At 42.5% G+C, this 24006-nt stretch overlaps 1 protein-coding gene across 1 annotated transcript in view; it reads left to right on the top strand.

Moving 5' to 3' along the window:
* Window positions 1-2023: 2023 nt before the first annotated feature.
* crebbpa (CREB binding lysine acetyltransferase a) overlaps window positions 2024-24006 on the top strand; it is a gene marked incomplete at its 5' end in the record, with an annotated part of 36260 nt that continues 14277 nt past the window's right edge. The window contains 8 exons of the mRNA XM_083905690.1: window positions 2024-2111; window positions 13393-14111; window positions 19784-19963; window positions 20383-20635; window positions 20963-21076; window positions 22782-23045; window positions 23606-23705; window positions 23803-23940. Of these exons, the coding sequence (XP_083761816.1) occupies window positions 2024-2111; window positions 13393-14111; window positions 19784-19963; window positions 20383-20635; window positions 20963-21076; window positions 22782-23045; window positions 23606-23705; window positions 23803-23940 (1856 nt within the window). The remainder of the gene's footprint in view (window positions 2112-13392; window positions 14112-19783; window positions 19964-20382; window positions 20636-20962; window positions 21077-22781; window positions 23046-23605; window positions 23706-23802; window positions 23941-24006) is intronic.

The following is a 24006-nucleotide window of genomic DNA, read 5'->3' as shown; positions in this document are numbered from 1 at the left end:
CCCATAGAAGTCCATGCTGTGCTCCAGTGACAAAAGAAAAGAAAGCAATCAGTGAATGAATTGAGTGCATCCCAGTTTGTTAAAGAAGCCTCAGAATGTGTTTAATTGGCTCGTGTTAAGGAATCACAGATAAGGAGTCATTTCAATTGATGGTGACAGCTCCAACTTGTGTCACTGACAGATTTTTAACCCAATTCAATGTGTGTTTTTAATTACACTGGGGCATAAGTTCGACGACAGTTGTTTGATTCTAAATGGTTGTGTATTTGCTTTAAGTCCGTGGATGAGATGTATTATGTATGTTTTGTGCACATTACCCATGTATCATTTATCAACACATGATCGTAATCTGTACACATTTGCACAAAGCACTCAGTGTTTGTACATATGCAGTCATTTTATGTCACATATGATTTTTTTTTTTTATACATGTGCATGTGTCAGATTTTGCCAGAAAAAAAAACAATGAAAAGAGACACATATTATCAAACGGATTCAATGTGTGTCTTTTTGAGTGTGTGTGTTATGATTTTTTCCCCCAGTATGAGAGAAATAAATCTCAAAGCAGAAAATGTTCAAGTGCATTGTGAAACTAACTGTATATGCACATCGGCCACACGATCAGACTGAATTTTCCTCGATGTTAGGGGGATGGAAGTCAGATCAAACAGCTAATTGAGTGAATAGCTTCAGCATTTTATGACAACAATATTATTTGCTGGAACCTAAATAAGTGAATAACTCCATGGAGATATCCATTTTTAGCAAAAAACTAAAATAATAATCAGTAATGTGATTCAAAAGGAAATCAGTAATTTAAGTTACTTCAATCTTAAGGATACATTTAAACATTTATATTTAAAAAGAAGACAAGGAACCCTACTTTTGTAATGTGCTTGGCATAATTACTGAATTTAATTATTTTTTTTTGACTAAATATACTACAGATATTTTGATCCATATTTTTTTTTTAATGTGGCATTTGTATTATGTACATACTGTTTTGGTTAGCTTATAAATATATATATAATGTCTTATGTGGATTGTAATAATTTCCACATCACTGTAACAGCCGGATCTGTGGCAGTACTCTAGCGCCCCCAGTGGTTAAAAGAAGCGCTGTTTTCACGTAGGGCGTGATTGCGCGGCCCCTCCCCCTCCACAGCCGATCTGGAAAAGAAAAAAAAAACTTTTTTGTATCGAAGGAATCAACAGCCGCCATCTTGTCGTGGCTCGGAATTGGGATTTCGGTCCAACACTGGCTTTTACGTAGAAATTGAACATCATTTCTGCGGTATGAGAGCCTCCTTCCCCTGAAAGGAAATCTAAACACCGCGTCGGGGACATTTTGCGAGAAAAAAACGGGAATCGGATCGGTGGTCGTCGGGCAGAAAAGCTCCGTATATCTGATTTCCCCTTCAGAGTGCGGCGATTCAGCCCCTGTCGCCGTTTGGGAGCAGTATTGTTTACCGTGGACAGGCGAAGACGAGACCGGGACTTTCGAAGTGATCTGCAAAATTACGACGTTTTTGTGCAGTTGTGTATTTTTGTGGTGCTTCGCGCGATTTTTGCATGAAGAAATTTTACGTCACGCAAAATGGGCACTTTGTACATATAGACATAACGACTCCCCCCCGCAGTGCAGAAATACACCAGATGTTACCGGATTGTCGTTTTGAAGTTGGGGTTTTACATGGGGAATATTTTATTCTGCGGTATTTAACAATAATGATGTGGGTGTTGGGTGTTGGATTATCATGGGGTGAATGGCGGTGGCGAAGCGGGGCGCTATTGCATCTCTTTTGAAAGAAACAGACTCTCGCAGCAAGGAGTAGCTAACGCTAACAGTTAACTTAGCTAGTAGCAGGCAATTAGCTAGCTATTAGCCAGTTAGTTAACGTTAGCAGACTGTCAACTCGCTAATGTGCTAGCCAGGAAGGTTCGGGTCTATAGTACGACTTCCCTGTCCTAAGGAAATCATATTTGCATCAGCTTAAATAGCAAGTCGGACAAGATAACGACTATGGCTGAAAACCTGCTGGACGTCGGACCTCCCAGCTCTAAGCGGCCGAAGCTGAATTCACCTGCCCTGTCAACGTCTGATGGACAAGGTAAAGGCCTCTACACTGTCTGCACATGTAAACACCGGCACTATTTATTTCGTAACGTGCTTTACACCCCCGTGCGACGTTGGTTCTTTAATCCATCGGCCACCGTGCTGCACAGTTGACGGTTATCATGTCAGTTTGTGTGGTTGTAGGTGGTGTGGTTTCACTGCATTCGCTGCAGTGTTGTGGTGTGGTTCTGTGGTGAACATGTCATTTCAAAGACCTACCCCGAACACTTAAATGAATTAGCCACACTTCTTTTGGGTGTGTATTGAAGCTGGTTTAATTAGAGTCTTGCTACTAATTCCACCTCTACGATTAAAAAAAATGCAGTTTAGCACAACTAACAAACGGCAGCATAAACTACAGCAACTAAAACGACCTCATTCTAAAAGCAACGTATTTCTTTGACGGTGTCTGCTTTAGAGCTTGGGTTCATTCCCCTAGTCCGCGTCACTTTTAGCGCAGCTTACTTTACTTCAACGTATACAGTATGTATTTGTGTTAGCAAACTGTTCTGTTCTGAAAGAAGAAGTAATTATAAGTGCTGTTTGAAGCTGGAACGTTGTTCTGCAGAGAATTAGGAGGGGGAGCAAGACTGGTGTGACACATGCTTAACATCAGGTCATGATGGAGTGGTCTTCCGTACTTAATTATTGCAAAGTTGTCTCCAAAATCACAGTAATGTCGGACCATTGCATACTTCAATTTAAAATTCAGTATTGGGCTTAGGTAAGATATATACTTTTTGACACAACTTTCTTAAGACCTCACATTTTCTGATTGGTGATCTATTATTAGGCAATATGAGTTTCTTTGCTGCATGACAACAATCTTTGAGGCTGTCCATATGAAAATTAGTGTAGGTGAATCAGCTTGAGTTTTTATTGCACTGTTTTTTTCCCCGTGTAGACAACCAATACACTACTTTTGGAAAAATTATGATGCCATAATAATTCCATGGCTCTTGCGCTTCCATTCCCTGTCGCTTATCTTTGGATGGATTCACTTAAAACCATGAAAAAGATTCTGTTTCTGTGTGGAACGGAACTTTGATCCTCTTGGGCACTAACAGTATACAGCAGTCAAATCTTGAATGCTTAAGGTTTTTGGATGGTGTTGGGGCTCACTTTGCAAGCATACTTTAAATGGAGGCTGTGGAAAGTAATGTCAACTTCATGTTTTGTACTTTTCATAATGACGTGAAGGCTCTATTGCCGTGTTTCCACCGAGTGGAATGGTTCGATTCGAGCCATATTTTTTGAATAGTGCTAAAATAACCAGCCCCATCCATTACATTTCATTACCCTGCCCTTGGGGTCCCAGAGTTTATAGTATAGACTGACTCCACCTACGGCAGTCTATTCTCATACAAAGTTTCTGGATGTCCTCCGTTGTTGTCTGCTGCGTCGTTGTTCGTTGTCGTTGCACTGGTTCGTCGTCACGCCGTCTACCAAGGAAAGGTACTGTTCACAGTTGAAAACCCAAGCCCGACTCAAGGCCTTAACCGTGGCATACTGCACAAAACCGAACTGTATTATGATGGAAACACGGCTTATAACTTTGTGTTGTGAGTCCTTGTCTCAATGTAGAGATGTGAGCAGCACTCCTCCGTCTTGCACATTCACTATCTCAGGAGTCAGTTGATTGTCAAAATATCTATTAAGTTGTACCATCTTTTAGGACAGTTGCATATCTATTGTTAATCACAATTTTTACTGCACAAATTTGGTAAGCTGTTAATTCCGCTGTGATAACTCTAGAACAATTTGAATTCTACAACAAACACTTGTTTAACTTGTAATTAATGCAAAACAGAGAATCGTATGCTCTTTTCTCTGTGAGAAAGAGCTCAGGTCCATGGGACCAACGGGCTTTCTTTTTTTTGCATCCAACACAAGGCTGATGAAGTTTGAATGAACTTCACCGAGTTAGTGTTACTATGTCTCTGTTGTCCAGCTTAGTAACTGCTTATTTTCCTGCCTGGCAATCCAGGGATAAAGGAAAGAATACATCATGATCCTAATGACTGACTGACTCTTTTACACATGTCGTTTTGTTTGAAGAGCAAATGTTGTCACAGACCTGCCATTCGCTCAGACGGGAAAAGTATTCTCTGTTGCTCAGGTTCTCTTGCGTGTGATGTTGGACTGGAAACGTCAACTGAAACACTGATTCACTTTTAATGCTTCGACGTCACATATTGCTTTCCTCTGAACAATTATATCACAATATTCCAACACAGGCAGTAGCCCATCATATCAAGTGTTGGCCTTTAAAGTAACACTATGTAGGATTTGCTCTCGGGGTTCCCCCTATAGTTTTATTTTAAATGGTTTTGTCTGTTGCAACTGATGCCACGATAACACATACATTTGTTGATAAGCCAACAATGCTGGCAATCTCTGACGCAGGACTTTTAATGTACAAACCATAAGGATGGGACTTTTTTTCTGAGTATACGACCATCAATCAACACGTGCGCACCTCAACAAAAAAAGAATCTAAAAAGCCACAGGCCCGTTTTTGTGAATGGAATAGCTGGGGGCGGGTCGGTAAGGTGCTTCATCCGTTGTCCGTGGTGCTCAACGGCTGGTTTGCAGGCTGTAACGTTAGCCTATATGGCAGGGGTCACCAACCTTTTTGAGACAGAGAGCTACCTTAAGTAGGGCCCTATGAAATCCGTTTTATTTTTTTCCAAATTCCGTTTTATTTTTTTCCAAATTCCGTTTTTTCCGTTTTAATTTTTTAGAATTCCGTTTTTTCCGTTTTATTTTTTTTTTATTCTGTTTTTTTACCTTTTATACTTACTTTACCACCATAGAATGTGTCCTATTTGTGTCAGTGAATAAAATGTCCACTGAAATGCAACTTTCTTCTTGAATCCACTGACTTCTCAATTGTTCAATTGTTTTGACTTAAGTTAAATCCTAATTAAGTAAATGCCAGTGAATCTTAAAACAAGCCATGCAATGCTGGTCACATTTAAAAGTAAAATAATTAACATAAATAAGTGGTAGTGCCCCCTCATCTGGTGCAGACGGATTTCTGCGCACCGCCCCTGCGCTGTACTGTTCTCCTGCTCCGTCCGCTTCTCCGTATCCGACTGGATCATTTCTCTACACGCAATATTACCCCTACAACTCTGCAATTAAGGGAATAACAGATGCATCAGATGAGCCGATGTCTTTAGTTAACTGTTCAAAGAGAGAGAATGTTCTCTGCTGTGAAGTGAAAGTCGCGGGGAGTTCATAAGTTTCACTTTTGCGCAGAGACTTTCCAGCATTTAACAGGTGATGTTCCACAGTTTACTCGCCGTGTTTCGGCCGCCGAATTATCGGTGCATTCCTAAATATAACATCTTTATTGACAATAACAATATAACCGTAATAATGGCGTATGTGACTGAGTTTCAATCGGCACCTGGACAAGGGGACGCTCGCCGGTTACATGCGGGCGCAGTGCACTTGTTCCGCGGTGTAGAAAAAAAAAGTGTATATTAAGTAAATAAACAAGCAACACGCACTGGGGGAAACCCTGACCGGGTGAGTGTTTGTGACGAGATGCACGGGTGGTGCCACGAATGAGCGTTCCCCGGAAAATTTCTCCAGACAAACGTTCCTTCTCCTCACGATGACAGCATTTCAGTCACATTATGTCAATTTCCGCGAAATTCTGCGTTTAACATTAGATTCCGTTTTTATTGGCCAATTCCGCGATTCCGTCCGCGATTCCGTTAACACGGAAATCATAGGGCCCTACTTAAGGGTAAAAAATAATATGGAGGGCTACCATATAATATTCTTTTGTTTGTTTACCATTTAAATGATTAATATTATTCATTCAAATGCATACACATTCATTCCAGTGCTTACTACTAACGATTACCAGTTTTTATAAACAATATCAAAGATATTTTACTGAGCGATCATATGGATACATGCAAGTGAGGTAAAGTGAAGTGAGCCCACGGGCACCGTATTGGCTGCCTGCGGGCTACCAGGTGCCCGCGGGCACCACGTTGGTGACCCCTGCTATATGGTGACAATAGCAGTTCTCTTGAGGGGCTGTGCGTTTGTGTCCAAGCGTGTGTGTGCCACGTGCAGTATGCAGGGGTGTGTGCGTGTAGTGTGACCGAGCTTGCGCTTATGTTTAGGGCGGGGGCACAACACAAGTGTGACACAAATCAAGTCCCTCATTTTTATTATCACTGCGTTGATGGTCAATATTGGACATTACAGCCATACTTGTTGTACCGTAATACAATGCTGATTGAGCATTGATGTAGTCATGTTCATATTATACATTCTGTATCTTAAAAACTTGATATATCGCTCAGCCCCAATCGGAAGTTAACAGAGCCATGTCCGACTTCATGATAAGAGTTGCCTATTTTGTTTAAATGATGCTGATGTGGTGTCCGCAGTTATTGGGTGTACTCTACCCAACAAAACACCACAGGTAACAAGGAGAATAGCTTAGTTTAGTCCGTAGCATTTCACCTTAAAGCAACAAAATATAGGATTTTGACATTTGAAATAATGGCTTCAAGATCATTTTGATAGTACATCAACATACAGCAACAGGGTGAATGGCACGCCTGTCAAAGTCTGAGTGGTCCACATCCACTGCAATGGCAGTACGGAACTGGCATCATGGTACAGAAAGGACTAAAAAATCTGACTACTTTACAGCGTACAGGGATACTTGACCAATGGCAACCTGGCACTGTTAGTGTTGGACTAGTAAGCGCAAACTGTTTGCTTGCCAACTTCATGTAGTGCTTTTTAGGCGGCTGTGTGTCAGACCATGTTATTGAAGTCATGAGGGAAAAAAAAGACCTTTAAGTTGCCACCAGTTCTCCTCTCTGGTTCTCACTACAACTTCAGCCTGACCTGCCTCTTTCCTGCTTTCTCCTGGAGTCTGAGCAGTGAGTACAACCCGTCCCTCCCCCACTCACTACTCAAGTCGTGCATGTAGCAAACGCATGGAGACGGACACAGACACCGGCGAGGAGCTAGTAGTGCTCAATAACCGCTGTGGAATGATAAGAAAAATGTGTTAAGTGTCTGATTCCCTGCTCCGATATGGCTCTCGCTCTCTGCATTCAGTATATCGGTCTCGCTTGCTTCTCTCTCTTTCTCTCTCTTGTTGAGCGGTAGTAGCATAGAGTTGCAGTTTCAGTTACAAACATCAAACTGACTGAGTTTAGTGCTCATTAGAATATATTGTTTTCTATGAAGAAAAAAGCTGGATTTTTGCAGAGGCGGAGGCATGCCTTGCTATAAAATCCCTGGGTGTGATCAGGGAGTGTCTGAGTAGCACCTGAGCATTATTTATATTATATTAATTATACAGCAGTGTATATTTTGTTATACAGGACGATAACATACCTTATTTTAGCGTGGAACATTTTTCAGTAGACCCCTCTACTGACTCTTTTTCTGGTGTTACTAGAGACTTATGATGGAGACTCGGCACAATTGTTTTAAGTCCACATTGCCTCAGTTAGAGTCTGAGTCATCAAGTTTGGCAATGGTGCCCACTGCCTAGTTGTAGCTAAAATTATAATAGGATTCTCATTACTCACACATAATCACAAGCATTTTTTTTGGTGCTGGGCAATAGGTTAAGGCCACATTATACTTCTCCGACTGCGTAATGCGTTATCCGTCTGCGTCACCACGTAGACCACTCGAGCCTTTATACTTCTGCGTCGTGGTGACGGATAGGCGCTGCAATTTCCCGCCCGATCAGTAGGGGTCGCTGCGCAAGGTTGTTGTGCTTTTGGCTACGGTGAGCAATGGCGTCCGAGGGAGAAAGACTGTTGTTGTTGAAACAGCGGCCGTTTGTCACTTTTCTGTGTCCCGGAACGCAGTTTTAAGATAATTTGAGGTGAGAAATTGGCCATTTAGTGTCTAAACATGTGCTGTGTGTGTTAAGATATGACGTATTTATAGTTCGGCAGCGACGAAGTCGGCGGTGTTCAGCGCCGCCCTCTGTGGACGCTCGCTGCTCACTGTGAGCCGGCACAGAGCAGCTTCGCTCGGCCTGTCCTGAGGACCAATGGCAGCTCTTGCCGTCTCCGTTGTCCCTTGGCGGAGTGACGGACACTTAAAAAATATTCCGTGCACCCGGAGACGACGCAGAGGCTCTTCGACAGGTTCTGCGTCGACGCAGAGGACTCTGCGTAGCCTACGCAGAGCACTTTACGCAGGAGTATAAATTGGGCTTCAAGGTGTGTAAACGCATGACACATTTCCATGACGACTGACTGGAAAAAGTCTTGCGTGACGTCATGTTTGCGCGCCGCGACACCAGAGTCCAGGAACTGTTTACGAGTTAGCATTAGCTCCTTTTAGCACCATGAGGGCGCCTGTTTTTAAAGTTTAGCGTCACTTTACAGACTCATTTCAACAATCCGGAGTCATGTAAACATGGCGTCACGTGATTCTTTTTCCTGTCAGTCGTCATGGAAATGCGCCATACGTTAATGCGCGTTAACGTTGATGCCGTTAAACGCTGTTGTTTAACAGCACTAATTTTTTTTAAACAGATCTAAAACTGTAGCTAACTGTGAAGCTAATTTTCTTCATTGGTGTCATGTTTATAAAACAACGTGTTCTTTATCTAGTTGGATTTTATCTTGTTTACTAGAAATATTAATAAGCTGGACCGCCTCTCAACAGACACAGCCACAATAACAATAAATTATAACACCTCTCACACACTATGGCAAAGGCACCACATGGCTGCAGTGATCAATCATTAAACTTGCCCCGCCTGGTCTTTATAGGTTTTGCCAGTTACCACTAGGTCTTAAAACAGACCCTGTGGGACAGCACTGGGCAACACTATCATCAGCTGTAAATTACTGTAGATAAAGAGCTGGCTTAGATGTTCATTACTGCCATGCCTGCTGCTTTGTGAGTAGTGCCCTTATGGCCCCGACCTTTGGCCTTTACCTCTTGCAGTAGAGCCTTGTGTGAGGAACATGCAGCACAGTGTTTGTGCTTTGCATACTTATATGCGTTGTGAAACATATACCGTATGATTGTTGCGGCTATGATGGTTTCGGATCGGAGAGGTTCCTTTTGTTGTTGAGGCAGAGAACAAACACATGCTCCCTGTCTTTCATTTAAGACCATCTGTCACCCTCCTCAACTCCCCTTTCCCCCCATCATTAGTTGTGCAATTATGTTTTATGAAGTTGTAGTACTTGGGACAGTGGCTGTTTTTGGTTTAAATGTGGCCATGTGCTTTCAGAAGTACAGGTGTAGGATGATTTGCTGCGAATTTAGCATGTATGACGATTAAGATGGGAGATGAGAATGAAGGAGCACTTCGAACTTTGAATTGTAATTGCAAATTTCAAACTGTGGAGGGCTGCATTAGAGGGTATGTCCAAATATACCCGGATATTATTCTTAGTCCATATTGCCCAGCCCTAGAGTCCGAGACTCAGTTAATTAAATGCCCACGCTATTGCCACTTTCAGCAGTGCGGTTGCTAAATACACCAGACTCTATGTTAAATGTTGAGATATTTGACATTTCCTTGCTGTATTTTGGAGATTAACGTATGTCTTCAGGATTTTTTTTAACTAACCAATCAGTGGCCGGCAGTCTGGCAACGTTGCAAAGTGTCGCCCTCAAAATAAAATAACCGTGCCGGTGGAAACACCCCATAAATGTTTGAGTTCGAACTTTACTTTTCAAGTTCGAATAGATATCTGATTGGATTAAAAAGTGGCAGCCAGCCCCTCCCTGGTGTGATACTGAACATTAAGTGAAAGGCTGCATGGTGCACCTGTCCCTCAGGGTCAGACACCAAGCCCTAAGGCGAGATGATGGATGTCTCCTGTGTGGACCACTGCGAGAGCTGCGTTTGTAGGTATTTATAGAGACTAACTCAGACAGGAGCCACAGTGGGATCTAACAGGAAATACTACAGAGCCCTGTGGCAGTCAATCAGCTATCGTGTATAATTAAGTTTAAAACATGCATAAGACTGAAGTTTTAATTGCACACCCCCGCCCCTCCTCCCCTGTTGGGGTTCCCCTGACCGCATGTGGCCCTGCCTAACCAAAACATAGCTTTCTATTACTGGTCCCCTGCCAAAAGAGCCTTGGGGCAAGGTTACACGGCGTTTACGTGCGTCTGTATGTGTCCATTCAGAAATTCAAACAAGACCAGGCCCTTACACTTGCCTCTGCTCAGTGTGCATTCATGACGCTGCTGCCCAGAAAGACAGGGCTGAGAGGAAATGATGGATGATTCCTTAATCGGTAAGCAAGCCTCGACACCACGGAGCACCTGCTTTACCCGATGCTCGAGGACAGTCAGCGAGTAGCACGGCAGATCCTAAAGGCTGTGTTTACTCGGCGAAGGCCCAGTGCCCTCATTAAAAGTTAGGATCCAGACTGAATCTCAATGAAGATATCCTGCAGTAGCAGATGGGAGAGTGACTGCCTCATTCTGCCTGCTCTAACCTCTCCCATCCTGTAACATAAGACCAGAGCAATGTTCATCATTTGTTGACCAGTGAAAGGCCTTTGATTCGAAGATATACAAAAACGAATTAAGCGGTTTGAGTGTTCTTTTTTCATATATACTACATATAAAATATCATTAAAATTTTTGTATCGGCATTCAATAACATAATTTCGAGGTGTGTGTATTGCTGTTATGGTAACTCTATTGCTACTTGAGAAAGGCGGGGATCACCAGTTCTCTGTAAGCTGAACCAGTCTGTTTGTGTACATGGTGTTTAACTGTGACCAAAATGATGAAAACATTTATTTTTTACGTGTGTTGAAAAGGTGTTTTGATACCCGAGCGTTCACATTTATATTCTGTGCAAACACGGAGTGTCATTGTTGTAAACTCGAGTTGCTTCAGTGTGCAACTGCTCAACCAGTCAGCTGTCGCTACTTTGATCGGATTGTGTGTGTATTTGTGTGTTCGTGCAGTCTTGGCAACCTTCCAACTTTTTGTCAAAGCGACAAATCTAGCTACTTTTTCTGGTGTTATTGGAGACTTTTGTGTTGTGTATCTCTCTGCAGTTACTGTGCTCAACAAAGCAGCATGTACTGACGGGAGCGGGGTGTAAATGTTTCTTCACTTAGTCTCACACAAAATAAATCCCTGCATTTGATAGAGTAGATCAAAATGAGACACTGTACTGAAATTTGACCAGTCATCTTTTTTCTATCGCTTTATCGGCCAATCCCAGTTAACATATAGGGCGAAAGTCTGGGTACATCCTGGACAGGTTGAACTATGACGTACATGCCCCACATGGAAATGTCTGCAGCAGCGGTAAAAGATCGAGAGGATTGTTGATCACTAGGGCTGTAACGATATGCGTATTGAAATCGCGATACTCAGAGCCACGAACCTGTCTCGTGGCATTTTTATCACTGTACGAACAAGATTCACGGATCCAGCCCCAAAATAAGCGCTAAACAACAACTGACTTTCAAGAAATTCAAGCGGAAATGTTGTCTTACCTTACCAGTATTATTTTGTTACAGAAAAGAGAGAAATCTTTGGTTTATTTATTTATTTATTTATGTTCAAATCTGTTCACAGTGTTCCAAAATATTTGTTATTAAATGTTACATTTTAACCCACTGAGTTAAAAACACCCAGGTTGACCGAAACTTGTGGATCAGGACATAATTGAAGTCAAATAATAAATGGCAAATGTGGTGAATGGCAAGCAACTCACTAGGGATGTTGGTGATTAAATGTGAGTTGATTGATTGCTGTTAAAAATGTAACTGGTGAAGAATTAATGTAATGTCCCAGGTCCTCGAATACGGTGTATTTTCTACTCATACCAGCAGGAAGTGCACATCAACCAAAGCACAAATTTAATTTAGGACATTGGCCCTGATGTTGACTAATTAGTCATAAGAAATACAACACTATGAAGCTCCTCCAAAAGCATCATGCTAAAGAGCATGCTGAGTTTGTAAAAAACAAACAGAAGGAGACAAGATGACAAAGCAGCTGACTTTGGCTGATGCACTGCAAAGATGGAAAAAAAACTTCTAGCTGACAGCATGAAAGCAACACTAATGTAGAAAGTGAGAGACTGTTTAGCACAGTCTCTAACATTGTGAATGAGAAAAGGAAAAGAAATGCAAATTTTCATGAGAAAGAGCCTGCTATTGATGGTTAAGTGAACATTGTAGCAGCCTCTGAGCTGTAGCGTTGGTGGAACACGGCACCACAACTCAGGAAGAGGACACTGTGGCGAAAGCTGGGATGCTAATGCTTGTGGAACATTACTTTTCACCTATTCATCGTCATCTATTAGCACTGACATCGTGAAAGTGTCCGGCATGACAAACCCTCCTTTTCAAGCAATAGCTTTGTTTTATTAGGCATGGTGTTGGTGACTGAACGGGTGGTGCATATTATGCATATAGAACAAAAGAGCATTTAACCTCTTCTTCCCTGACCCTTTTTGGAGTCACTTCTCGAAAATTACATTCCCAAACTAAATGGAGTAAATCTCTGCAGCATAAATGAAGGATTTTTCTCTCTCGCTTAAAGGAATATTGCATTTAAAAGCAAATATCACCTTTAAAATATGCAGTAGGAGCTTAGAAACACATGGAGGTCATGTAAGAACATGTGGACAGTGCAAAGTCTGATGCTGCTGAAGTGAAGCAGAGCAAAATGACATAGGTTTTAGTAAAGAGACGTCTAGGCGTTCTCTCTTTTGGCATAGTTTGGCACCATCAGATTTCTTAGGTACCAAATTATTAACCCCCCCCCCCCCCCCCGGCACGCTAGATATTCCGTGATTGGGATCACAATTGCTGTTTAAATTCAAATTGTAATATACATAGAAATAATGATGGACTTCAAACCAGACCGTTTTAAAGCCAATTGATTAGTCAACCAGGTGTTTTTTTTTGTTTGGGACAGCCCTGAATTTTTCTTGCTGTTGCAGTCACTTTATCTTTAACAAACCGTGACTCCACAGGCAGTCGACATTATGCTCACACCTCTCAATTGTGTGACACAAATAATCCTCCACCGCCCAGCAGGAACCCCGAGTGATGCTGGATTTGTCTCCGTTGTCACATTGCATTTGTCAACCAGAAGCTGCACTTTTATTATCGCACTGTGTCTAAAGCCACTGTGTAGCGCCAATTTCATGGACCACATGGTATAGGAAACTGTTCCTCACCCACTGACACATTATTGAAATCTAGATCAGCATCCTTTTCACTGTGACTTATTTGTATATCTCTTTTTTTTCTTAGATCTGGGATCACTATCCTGGGATGATTTAGAGAATGACCTCCCAGATGAACTTATCCCCAATGGTGGAGATCTAAGCCTGATGGGTGGGATGCCGTCAAATGGCGGGACAGCTCCTGGACCTGGCGGGCCAGGCGGTGTCCTTTCCGGCCTTGGTGGTGGTGGAACCACCGGTGTTCCAGATGCAGCCGCCAAGCACAAGCAGCTCTCGGAGCTCCTTCGAGCTGGTAGTACCTCAAGTATCGCAGGCACAGGACTGAACTCGGTTAGCCCTCAGCAAGGTGGTATGGGGCCTCAGCTGGGCACGCCGATGGGTAAGAGCCCCCTTGGCCAAGGCTCGCCCAACAACCACCCATCCCCTCAGGCTCAAAAAGCAGGAACACCAACTGGAATAGCAGGACAGAATAACAACAATAATACTGCAACAATGGCCTTCAACCAGGCCATGATTAACAACAGCCAGGGACACGCTGGGCTACTGACACAGGGAGGGCAGCCCCAAGCTGGGCAGGTGATGAACGGTGGTCTCGGACCTGGAGCTGGGAGAGGACGAGGAGCAGGAGTAGCAGGCATGCAATATCAAGGACAGACAATACAGGGAGGCACAACAGGACCAGGGGGAGCAGCTAGTGCTTTGGCAGAGACACTCAGCCAGGGAGGACAGCAGATGGGAGCTCACGCCACCCTTAGTGCAGCCCAACAAGCAGGCAACATGAACAAGGTGAGTTACGGCCACGTTTCCATCAACAGTCTTCAGTGTAGTGGCCTGCAGTGTATCAGCTCATCTGAAATAAGGCCCTGCGTCCAGTCATTTGCAAATACGTGTTAATTTATAATTTATAGGATTTGTTTATTGGAGCATGAGTGAAAAAACGTAACTGTGGACACAAATGAACATGAGCCATCTGTCAACAACATTCCTTGTACTAGTCGGCCTGGTCATGTGTCAGTATGAGGTAAAAAATTGTGCTACTTTTGTTGTCGCCATTTGTATACTACTACGACTATTATTGAACTTCCCTATACCTTAGTGCTGGGCGGTATGAACAAATATTTGTCACGTTGTTATTGGTACTCTAGTACATGTTTTGTATTAGTAAGTTAGTGGAGTAAAATGGTCATTGCTGCAGTAACTACCACAGCTACTTCTTCAGCTAGACCCTTAGCATGTGTAGTGCAGCAGTGAAAAGGTTCCCCCCATCAAACAGTGTTTTTCTGTGCCACATTCCGTTCCTTAAGGTGAGACTTGTGAATAAGGCTGCAAATAACAACAATTTTGGCAATTGACTATTGATTATTGAAGTTATTAGTCAACTAATCAGATAATATTCACAGTTTCTCAATTCTCTGATTGGTTGAAACTGTAATGAAGACAATACATTTGGCAGCTTGATTGTCACTCTTGGCAAGTAGCTGATATAAACATGGATGTCAGCTGCTCACTCATTGTTCAGATTGCTCCTGGGACCCTAAGTGTGTTTGTGGGTGTGAGACCGAGATACAGAATTCAGTCATTGACTTCTCATATCTATGCTTACCGCTGTTGTGGTTTCACAGGAAATCAGTAAAAAAGCCATCTATTTTACTGCCTGTGAGTAAGAGTCAAGAAGGAAAGTGTTTGAGTGTGTTGTAAGCTCAGCTCTGTTGTGTTTATCATGTCACCAACAGCTCGAGAGCCAAAAACCACAAGACCTGATAGTTGTGAGTGGCTTCCTCTATTGCGCTTTAATCGCAGATTGTAAATCTGTTTCTTGACATCTTTGTCAGTGAGATGCTTCTGTCACTCCTTCATGCCTCATGCTCCTTTTGTGATTGTGTTTGTGCGAACACTCCCCCTCACTTTCTCTGTCTTACTGGATGGCTGCTTGCCCTGTCAGTCATGTAGAGGAAGACGGGTATTGCAAACCACTTAATCAGTTAGAATGACAGAGGGCGAGCGCAGTGAGGAAGAAAGAGGCTGTAGCTCAACTGAAAGGTCTGGCCTGGTAGCCAAGCAGCAAGGTGATAGGTGGCAACTGTCTTGCCCGATGAAGTGTGGAGTGTGTCCGAGTGGGAGGGAGTGTGGGCTGAATGGGAGCAGTGAAGCGAAGGGAGCGTGTATTTGTGTGTATGCTTGCCTGCTCAGCTGTGTTGAAAGGCTGCCAGTGTCTGGTCGTCTCAGCTGGCTCTTTTTTTTCTATCTAGTCTGTTGGAGCGGTGTCAACAGCCTGAGGGGATACAGCTTGGCCTAGCATGTCAGAGTCTGGTCTGGTCTCCCAGCAGAGAGAGTAGCAAGATGATCAGTGTGTAAAGCATGGAAGTCACGGATTCCATTGGCACCTCGCATATTAATATATGCTGTTATTATTGTGGGCAATGTGGTTAAATCCCTTTCCACAGTAATTTCTGTACATATTTTGTACACCTTGTACAAAAAACTTTCTGGTCCAACAAGGTAAAAATAGTTTATGTTGCATGTTCAACTCCTTTTAATTAAAATGCCTTTTAAATAAATTATTAAAAGGATGCCATTATCGCATCACTGTAATTTTATGATGGCTGGGCATTGTTTTAACATCTATATCAGTTGTGATGTTAAAGAAATCACATCCCGTGTGCAGCATGGAGGTGTAGCTGGGTGAGATGAGAACATAACAGTGGTAAGATACACAGAGAATGTGGTGTCGAGCTGATGGGCCTAATCAGCAGTGTTTGAACTCATTTGACAATATAACAAACTAGTGGGTGTTATTCCAGTTCATACTGAAAACCGGTATTTATTTTCATATATTCTCATTCTACAAGACTGGTATATGAAAACAGTTTTTATGGGGACGTGAGGGTTGGAGTACCAATCATGTATGCATTTAGGCATACACCCGGACTCTGGGTGGCGTTAACGCACGTTACCGCTTCACGCGTTTCCATATCGACTGACCGGAAAAAGACACGCACAACGTCGTGTTTACGTGACTCCCGATTTTTGAAATGAGTCTCTAAACTAACGCTAAACTTTAAGAACAGAGGCAAGCATACGTAGTACACAGGTACGCTGGTTATTTGTAGCATTGCTCTTTTCGTTTAATTAACAGCCCGCTTCAGTTCGACTGTAGGTGAGCTAAAGGAGCTAATGGAGCTAACTGGTAAACGGTGCCTGGAATCTGGTACCGCGGCACGTAAACATGACGTCACGCTAGGGCTGAACGATATATCGTTATCGTATCGATATCGATATATGAACATTCAATATATTAATATCGTATAAGAGACGATATAAACAATAGATTTTCCCCCGCGCTCGCCCTGCATCTACAGCTCCGGCAGTCGAAATAAACATCTTTTTTACGATTGCCCTTGAATGCACCACTACGGCCAGCCAATCGCAAACCTTATTTCATGCTTGCTGTGGATCGACAGCTGAAGCAAACCAATGACAAACATAGGAGGGCGGGAGGGAGACGGAGACTGAGACGCACACTCACACACACGACTTACAGTGGGAAAATCAAAAAAAAAAAAAAAAGTGACATGAGTGCGGAAGATAATGAGGCCGGTGGCGATTTTGTGCCAAAACATAAATCATCGATCATTTCGCCACAACCACAGACCTGTGGTCAAGTCGGAAAACCGAACCTTACATCAGTTTAACGATCCATTTTATTAAAACAAACTCCGAACTCGAGACCCGCTGTCTGCAGACGTCCTTCTTCCCTGCGCAGCATACAGGTGATAATATAGCGCAGGAGAAGAGAGGTGCGTTAGCTGCTAACGGTTAGCAGACTGGGACTTGAAGGAGGACCAACAGGTTTGCGTGATGACTGATAACGCATCGAACATTAAAGCGGAGCTGCAGTAAAAATGTGATGATGATGAAAAATTATTTATTTATTCTTTGGTGACTTTATGTGATGACTGGCAGTTAGTTCTCATCAATAAAACTGCACTTTCCATGTGGAAAGTTTCCACAGTCTTTTGTATAATGTTTTTATTTTTCTGAAAAATGCTTGGTTTTCACCGAACCTGTAGTCGTATCGAATCGATATCGAGATATCTGGCATGAATATCGAGATATGAAATTTTGTCCATATCGTTCAGCCCTACGTCACGCACGTCTTTTTCTGGTCAGTTAACCGCGTTAACCTGCCCAGCGCTATAATGTTTGTGTTTGTGTTTACCATGCTATATCAAACAATAACACACAGCAAAGCACCGTCATCCTAACATGTAAACTTGCTTGTAAAATTTGTGTGTGCATGCACATGTGCGTGGTGACTGACAGTATAGTCGCTAGTGTTCGTACTAGTTGTAAAGTATTTTTATATAATCAATAGAGTTAGTAATAATTGAAAAGTCTATCTTGCAATTATTGTTTTGTGTGCTGCCCTATATACAACATATAAGCACTATAAAACGGACAGGATGTTCCCTGTCGATCTACCAAATAAAGCAATGCCACTGTTTAACGTGCGTGTGCACGCTCACACTGTTTGTGTTTCTAATGAAGACAAACATTTGGGTCTGGCGCTTCACTGCTTCTGGGTTTCCCGTTGCATTTGACTTGAAGCCAAAAATATTTTCAAATTGCACTTCGGGCGCCCTTTTTTTCTAGTAGTTGCGGCTTCTTTGGTGTTGCTGCAGCTGCCGTTCTCTCTCTGTCTCAGTGCGTTCTCCCTACTCTACGTTGACATGTGCTTCGGCTCATGTCGGGTGTGAAATATGCGTGACAGAAAAGCGCTGCACATGAATGAATATGGGTGAGATTGGGTGAAGCAATTCCGCATGATCGTCTAGACCAGAATTTAGTAGTATGTTAGCCTATTCACTCTACACCTGTCCTTAAATTAACAACATTTCATAGTATTTAAGCTCTAGTTCAAACTTAATTTGAACTAGAAACCAGCAACATCTTGAGAATACAACTGTCAGGTTGTGTTTAATTACCTGTCACAGCATCTGCCAAGTAATTAAGAAATATTTTGCATAGAGTACTGTGCAAACGCCTTAGACCACAATAAGATTTGTTACTTTCGCAATGCTGCAGTGACTGTACATTGTAATTATTGTATCCCTTTATTAGAACGTAAAAGAAAATAAACAAAACATGTATGCACTTTTAAGAATTAGACGTTTTTTTTAATTACAGGTCAAAGTGTAAAGTATTTATTGTGACCTACCTTTACACATGGACAAGGGTGCGACCGTTTTTTTTAAACTGGATTGGAATTTTAATTAATGTTACTGGGAAAAACCTGTTTCATGTAGACGAACATCTGCTGTGAAAAAGGTTTCTGTTGTTCTGGGGTTGTGTTAATGGAGAATTTTGTCATTTACACATTTTTTCTGTTTAATTTCCTGTATAAAGTTTGCTCACACTATAAATGTGATTGTCTAATTCAGTATTTTGCATTATTTGCAGAGACATTTCGCTGCCATGTTTTAGTAAACTAAGACACTACTGTTCAAAAGTTTGGGCTCACCTATTCAATATATCTATACACTTATATTCATCAAAAGAAGGGCAAAATGAATCTATCATAATTGCACAAGGGTTTTCAAGGGTTTTCTAATCATCCAATAGCCTTCTAACGCGATTAGCAAACACAATGTACCATTAGAACACTGGAGAGATGGTTGCTGGAAATGGGCCTCTATACACCTATGTACATATTCCATTAAAAACCAGAGGTTTGCAGCTAGAATAGTCGTTTACCACATTAACAATGTATAGAGTGTATTTCTGATTCATTTAATGTTATATGCAAAAATAAGGACATTTCTAAGTGACCCCAACAGTCACATCATTCCAAACCAATCATCGCAGAATTTTACAGATATAAATACAGTACTCTAAAATGCAAGTATTTAATCCCGTATCTACTTGCTGCATTCCTAGAAATGTGTTTTCTCTAGTGTAACAAAGGAAAATGCTGAACAAGTGCTTGGTTGAAGAAGAAAAAGGAGACAAAGAAAGGTTGAAAATGTTTCCACGGTCGAGTGCCGGAAAGGTCCATCCTGCCAATAGCTGGTGTCATGCTGAGGTGTTATGGTGCCAGAGCATCAGTGGGTCTGCTGTGGCTGATAGGGGTCTTGTCATGACAAATTGGCATTGAATTAGTGGCTGTGCTTTAGTTGGCCCATTAGTTGTGTTTTGGCAGAATATAGCTGATGGAGATCACACAAGAAACTCATAATCCCATAACATCTCAAAATATAGTTCAAAAACAATTCTGGTTTGATGGAAACGGCAAATTTAATGGCATCATATCATTGTAAAACGGATATATGCCTCTGGTTTGTGGTTCTATTCCCTCACTTTCAAGGACATATCCAGAATTATCAAGAATTTAAACATACAACTACCTAGTAGCAAAATTGTTTTATCGACATTTTAGTGAACTCGTCTGTTTTTTGCAGATGGGCCTTGGTAGCAATGGAGGTCCATTTGGCGGCCAGCCCTACGGTCAGAGTGCCGCAGGACCAGGCCAGCAGCTAAACCCTCAGCAGCAGCTCCAGAACAAGGCTGCCCTTGCCAAAAGTCTGCCACCGTTCCCCAGTGAGCTCAAAGGGGCTGCTGTCACCAGCGTGCCAAATATGGTTAGTGCTTGTTGGGCATAATCAGACATTGCTTTCAGATTCTAACATTTTCCTGTCATCAAGACACTTGAACTGCTATTTTTTTTGCCTATAGTGACTGATTATATTCTACAATTATAACAAGTTTGGCTGTAATAAGTTGTTGTAATTCAGTTGTTTCAGAAACTGCGAAATGTCTCCAGTCTGGCATTGATCGATGTGCATTGTGGTTGTTTAACAATGTATAATTGGAGAAGTAGTTTGTTTATGGGGTAGTCTGGTTTGACATACATAATACAGCGTCTCATTTGCCACTTTAACAGGGATCTACTGTACATGTTCATATGGAGAACCATCTTACCTTAAGTAAATGACATGAAATAGGATTGAGCATAACATCTGAAACATCTGTCTTTTTTTTCTTTTCAACCATGCAGCAGCCTCAGCAGCAGGCAGCGATGCTCCCCCTGGCTGGCAGTGGCGGTGTGGCAGTGCCTTCAGCAGGACCGACGGCTGACCCAGAGAAGCGCAAGCTGATCCAGCAGCAGCTGGTCCTGCTGCTTCACGCACACAAGTGCCAGCGACGGGAGCAGGCTAATGGGGAGGTGAGGGCCTGCGCCCTGCCACACTGCCGCACCATGAAGAACGTCCTTAACCACATGACCCACTGCCAGGCTGGCAAGTCCTGCCAGGGTAAGTTGCATCCTTGAAATGGACAGATCTTCTAATGGTAAACACAAAATCTTTAAGTTTTGGTCAGTAATGTTTCTTTATTTGTCACATATGCTTATGTCCTTATGCTTTTATTATGAAGGCCTATCCTTTTAATCATCTTTATACAGCACATTGTAAAGAAATTTGGCATGAGTAGACCAGGAATGCAGCTCATATGTTGAAGACGATATTTAATAACCATTATATTGATTTCTGGTAATATTGCCCACCCCCCAGACAATTGACAGCATAATGACTTTATCTCTTGATGCTTACTTTTTTCTCTCTTTCTGTTTTTCTTTCTAGTGGCTCACTGTGCGTCGTCCAGACAGATTATCTCCCACTGGAAAAATTGCACACGGCACGACTGTCCCGTCTGCCTGCCGCTTAAGAACGCCAGTGACAAGCGCACTCAGCCGCGTGAGTACGAGACATTAGCGCACTGTCGCGTAAATCTCATCCTCTGAGTTCGTGCGACAAACACATCAACCATCATCACAGTTTTTTTCACAGAATGTCTGTTGGGTTCCTGAGCTCAAGTAGTCCAGTTGTAGAAACTGGAACATTCCCCATAGAAATGCAGTGGGGAATGCTGAGTCTGGCATTCCTGCTTTTGCTGTACCCTGAAAAAGTTGCAGAAAATGTGTAAAAATTGGTACAGTATGGCGAATTTTGCTTAAAAAGAAAAATGTATTGATATATTGTTGAAAGTGAAAATTGTGACGTCATGTTTACGTGCCGCGGCACTGGAGTCCAGGCACCGTTTACCAGTTAGCTCCATTAGGTCTTTTAGCACCGTTAGCGCGTCTACAGTTGAACTGGACCGGTCTGTTTTGTTAAACGAAAAGAGCAGCGCTAAAAAATACCAGCGTACCCAAGTACTGCGTATGTATGCCTCTGTTTTTAAAGTTTAGAGTTACTTTAGAGACTGATTTTAACAATCGGGAGTCGCGTAAACATAGCATTCAGCATAGAAACGAGTCATGTGCGCCGTTAATGTGCCCAGCACTGATAATAAAAATAATAATAATAAAGAAAACCGCTGCTTCAGCATTCCCAACCAATAACTGGACTTGCATATCACTGTCCTGAAACCAACAATGTTTTCATGCGCATAGCGTTTACATTTTGCCATTCATGCAAGTTTATTTCTTGGCATATGCTCCTGCCCCAATGGCTAAAAAGCACTCTGTGAGTAAGTGTATTCCTGCTGGGCTTGTAATCTGACACACAGGAGGGTTAGAAGTGTGATGGAAGGAGAGAGGGTGGAAATGGAGAGCATGTGCTTGAGATGTCCCGCACAGTCATTAGCTGTCGGCTCTTTACTAGAACAGAGCCGAGTTGAACACGGTCTGCTTGTATTAAAACTGTGTCTCTTTCTGTTTTGTTTTTCACTCTCACCGTGTAACTGTTGCCATGGGTTTCACGGTCTTTTTATGTTTTATGCCCCCCCCCCCCCCCACCATCTCTCTGCGTTACTTTTTATCAGTTGCAAGAGTATTTCCATGAGTTGCGTGAAGGTTTCTCCCCCATTTTTGTTATTTTTTAAAAATTATTTCACCAGTCTGCTCTGCATCTTTCATCACTTAGAGCATTCCAGTGTTGCTCTGTCCCCGTTTGGCTTCCATGTTTAAGAACATGATGCTGGAGCTTGTGTGTCTCCTGCCAATGCAAACAGAGCATGGTTTTTTACTGTGTTCTGCCTCCACCGATTTTTGTCTTTGCACAAACTGAGTGCTATTTTAGCTCAACTGATGCCTGAACCCAGAAAAATATGCTAATGCTTTGTCCCCTGGAGGGATTTATGTATTTATTCAGTCCACTGCTTTTCAAATAATTTAGCCTTACCTTAAATGCACTGCCATGGTATGACTTCATTTTGCCAGAGGTCCATGTTTAGAAATGCATGTGTTTTGCTTTACCTGTGTCTTTACTCTGTTTTTACCAAACCAAAATTGATTTTGTATTGCTCGAGCTTGGCGCATAACATGCACATTTGCATATTGTTTATTTGTTCTAACCATTGTTGAGTATGCCACATGTTCAGCACTGCAGCTTGCTAACTGTACAGTCGGTAAGCTTGCACTTGAGTGTGTTGGACTGATGAGTCTTTTTCTTTCTCCAGCTATGCTGAGTTCTCCTAATGCAGCCCTCCAGAACCCTATGTCTTCAGTTGGTGTGGGTCAGCCCAGTGCTCCCACCATCAATACCTCAGCCCCAATAGACCCCAGCTCCATGCAGAGGGCCTATGCGGCTCTTGGGCTACCGTACAGCAGTCAGGCCACTGGGCAGGCCCAGGCCCAACAGGCTACAGGACAGACCGCAGGGTCACAGAACGCACAGGCTCAGCAACAGCTTTCTCAGCAGATGAGACCCATCAATGCACTTGGTAAAGCCACACAAAATGAGTTTAATCCTTGATTTTATGGACATTATGTATTGATTTCTCTTGCACATACTTCATGAGTACTGAATTATTCATATCTTTAATATATATATCTTCAGATTAGGGATGCACATCTATTTACAAATATTCACTATGTAGGGGTGTCACGATTCTCCACATTCTTAAATCGATTTTCGGGTCAGGTTTCAATTCTCTATCTTATTTTTTTTAATTCAGAGAAGCAGGAGGGGGGTTAGATTTTGGTCGATAAAATCAGCAGTTACAATGGTAACTATTAGCTGGTAGCAGCTTCAGGTTAGCAGGAGGAGATAACGTGTAGTTGTGCTACAATGGCTACTTCTGCAGGACGTCACACTGGGGACTGTGGTTCCGTTTAAAAATCATGCCCACCCTGAGTTGAGACACAGAATTAATAATTTAAACCAGTACAAACGGGCATTTTAACATGCTTTCTGTTGTTCAGACATTCAAAATGAAAACATGTGCTGTGTTTTACTTTGAAACCAGGCAGTGCTCTTTGGTCACATTGTTCCGTTTTACAGGTAACCAGTTGGCTCTTGGAGGTGCGGCCATGGGTGTGACCACTTCAGAACAGACAAACCTGCACACAGACTCCCTTCCCAACACGCTCAACACTAACAAGTCAGTCTCCAAAATGTCATTCTACTGTAAACTGCAAAGGGTGGGGGGATTTTATGTCCTATTTAATCTTCTGTTGCAACTCTTTTTCAACATCCAGTCAGCTGCTGTCAGATGGCTCAGCTGTGGGATCAATGGGCAACACACCCACAGCAGCACCTGTCCCCGCCACAGGCACCAGGAAAGCCTGGCATGAGCATGTCACTCAGGATCTGCGTAATCACCTCGTACACAAACTGTAAGAACATTATTCGTCTTTTTTTTCTCTCTAACCCCTCTGGTTTTTGTTTTGCAAATAAAAGTA

This window comes from Microchirus variegatus (assembly GCF_963457635.1).
Source record: "Microchirus variegatus genome assembly, chromosome: 19".
NCBI classification, from domain to species: Eukaryota; Metazoa; Chordata; class Actinopteri; order Pleuronectiformes; family Soleidae; genus Microchirus; species Microchirus variegatus.
This window is presented reverse-complemented; position numbering and strand designations above follow the sequence as displayed.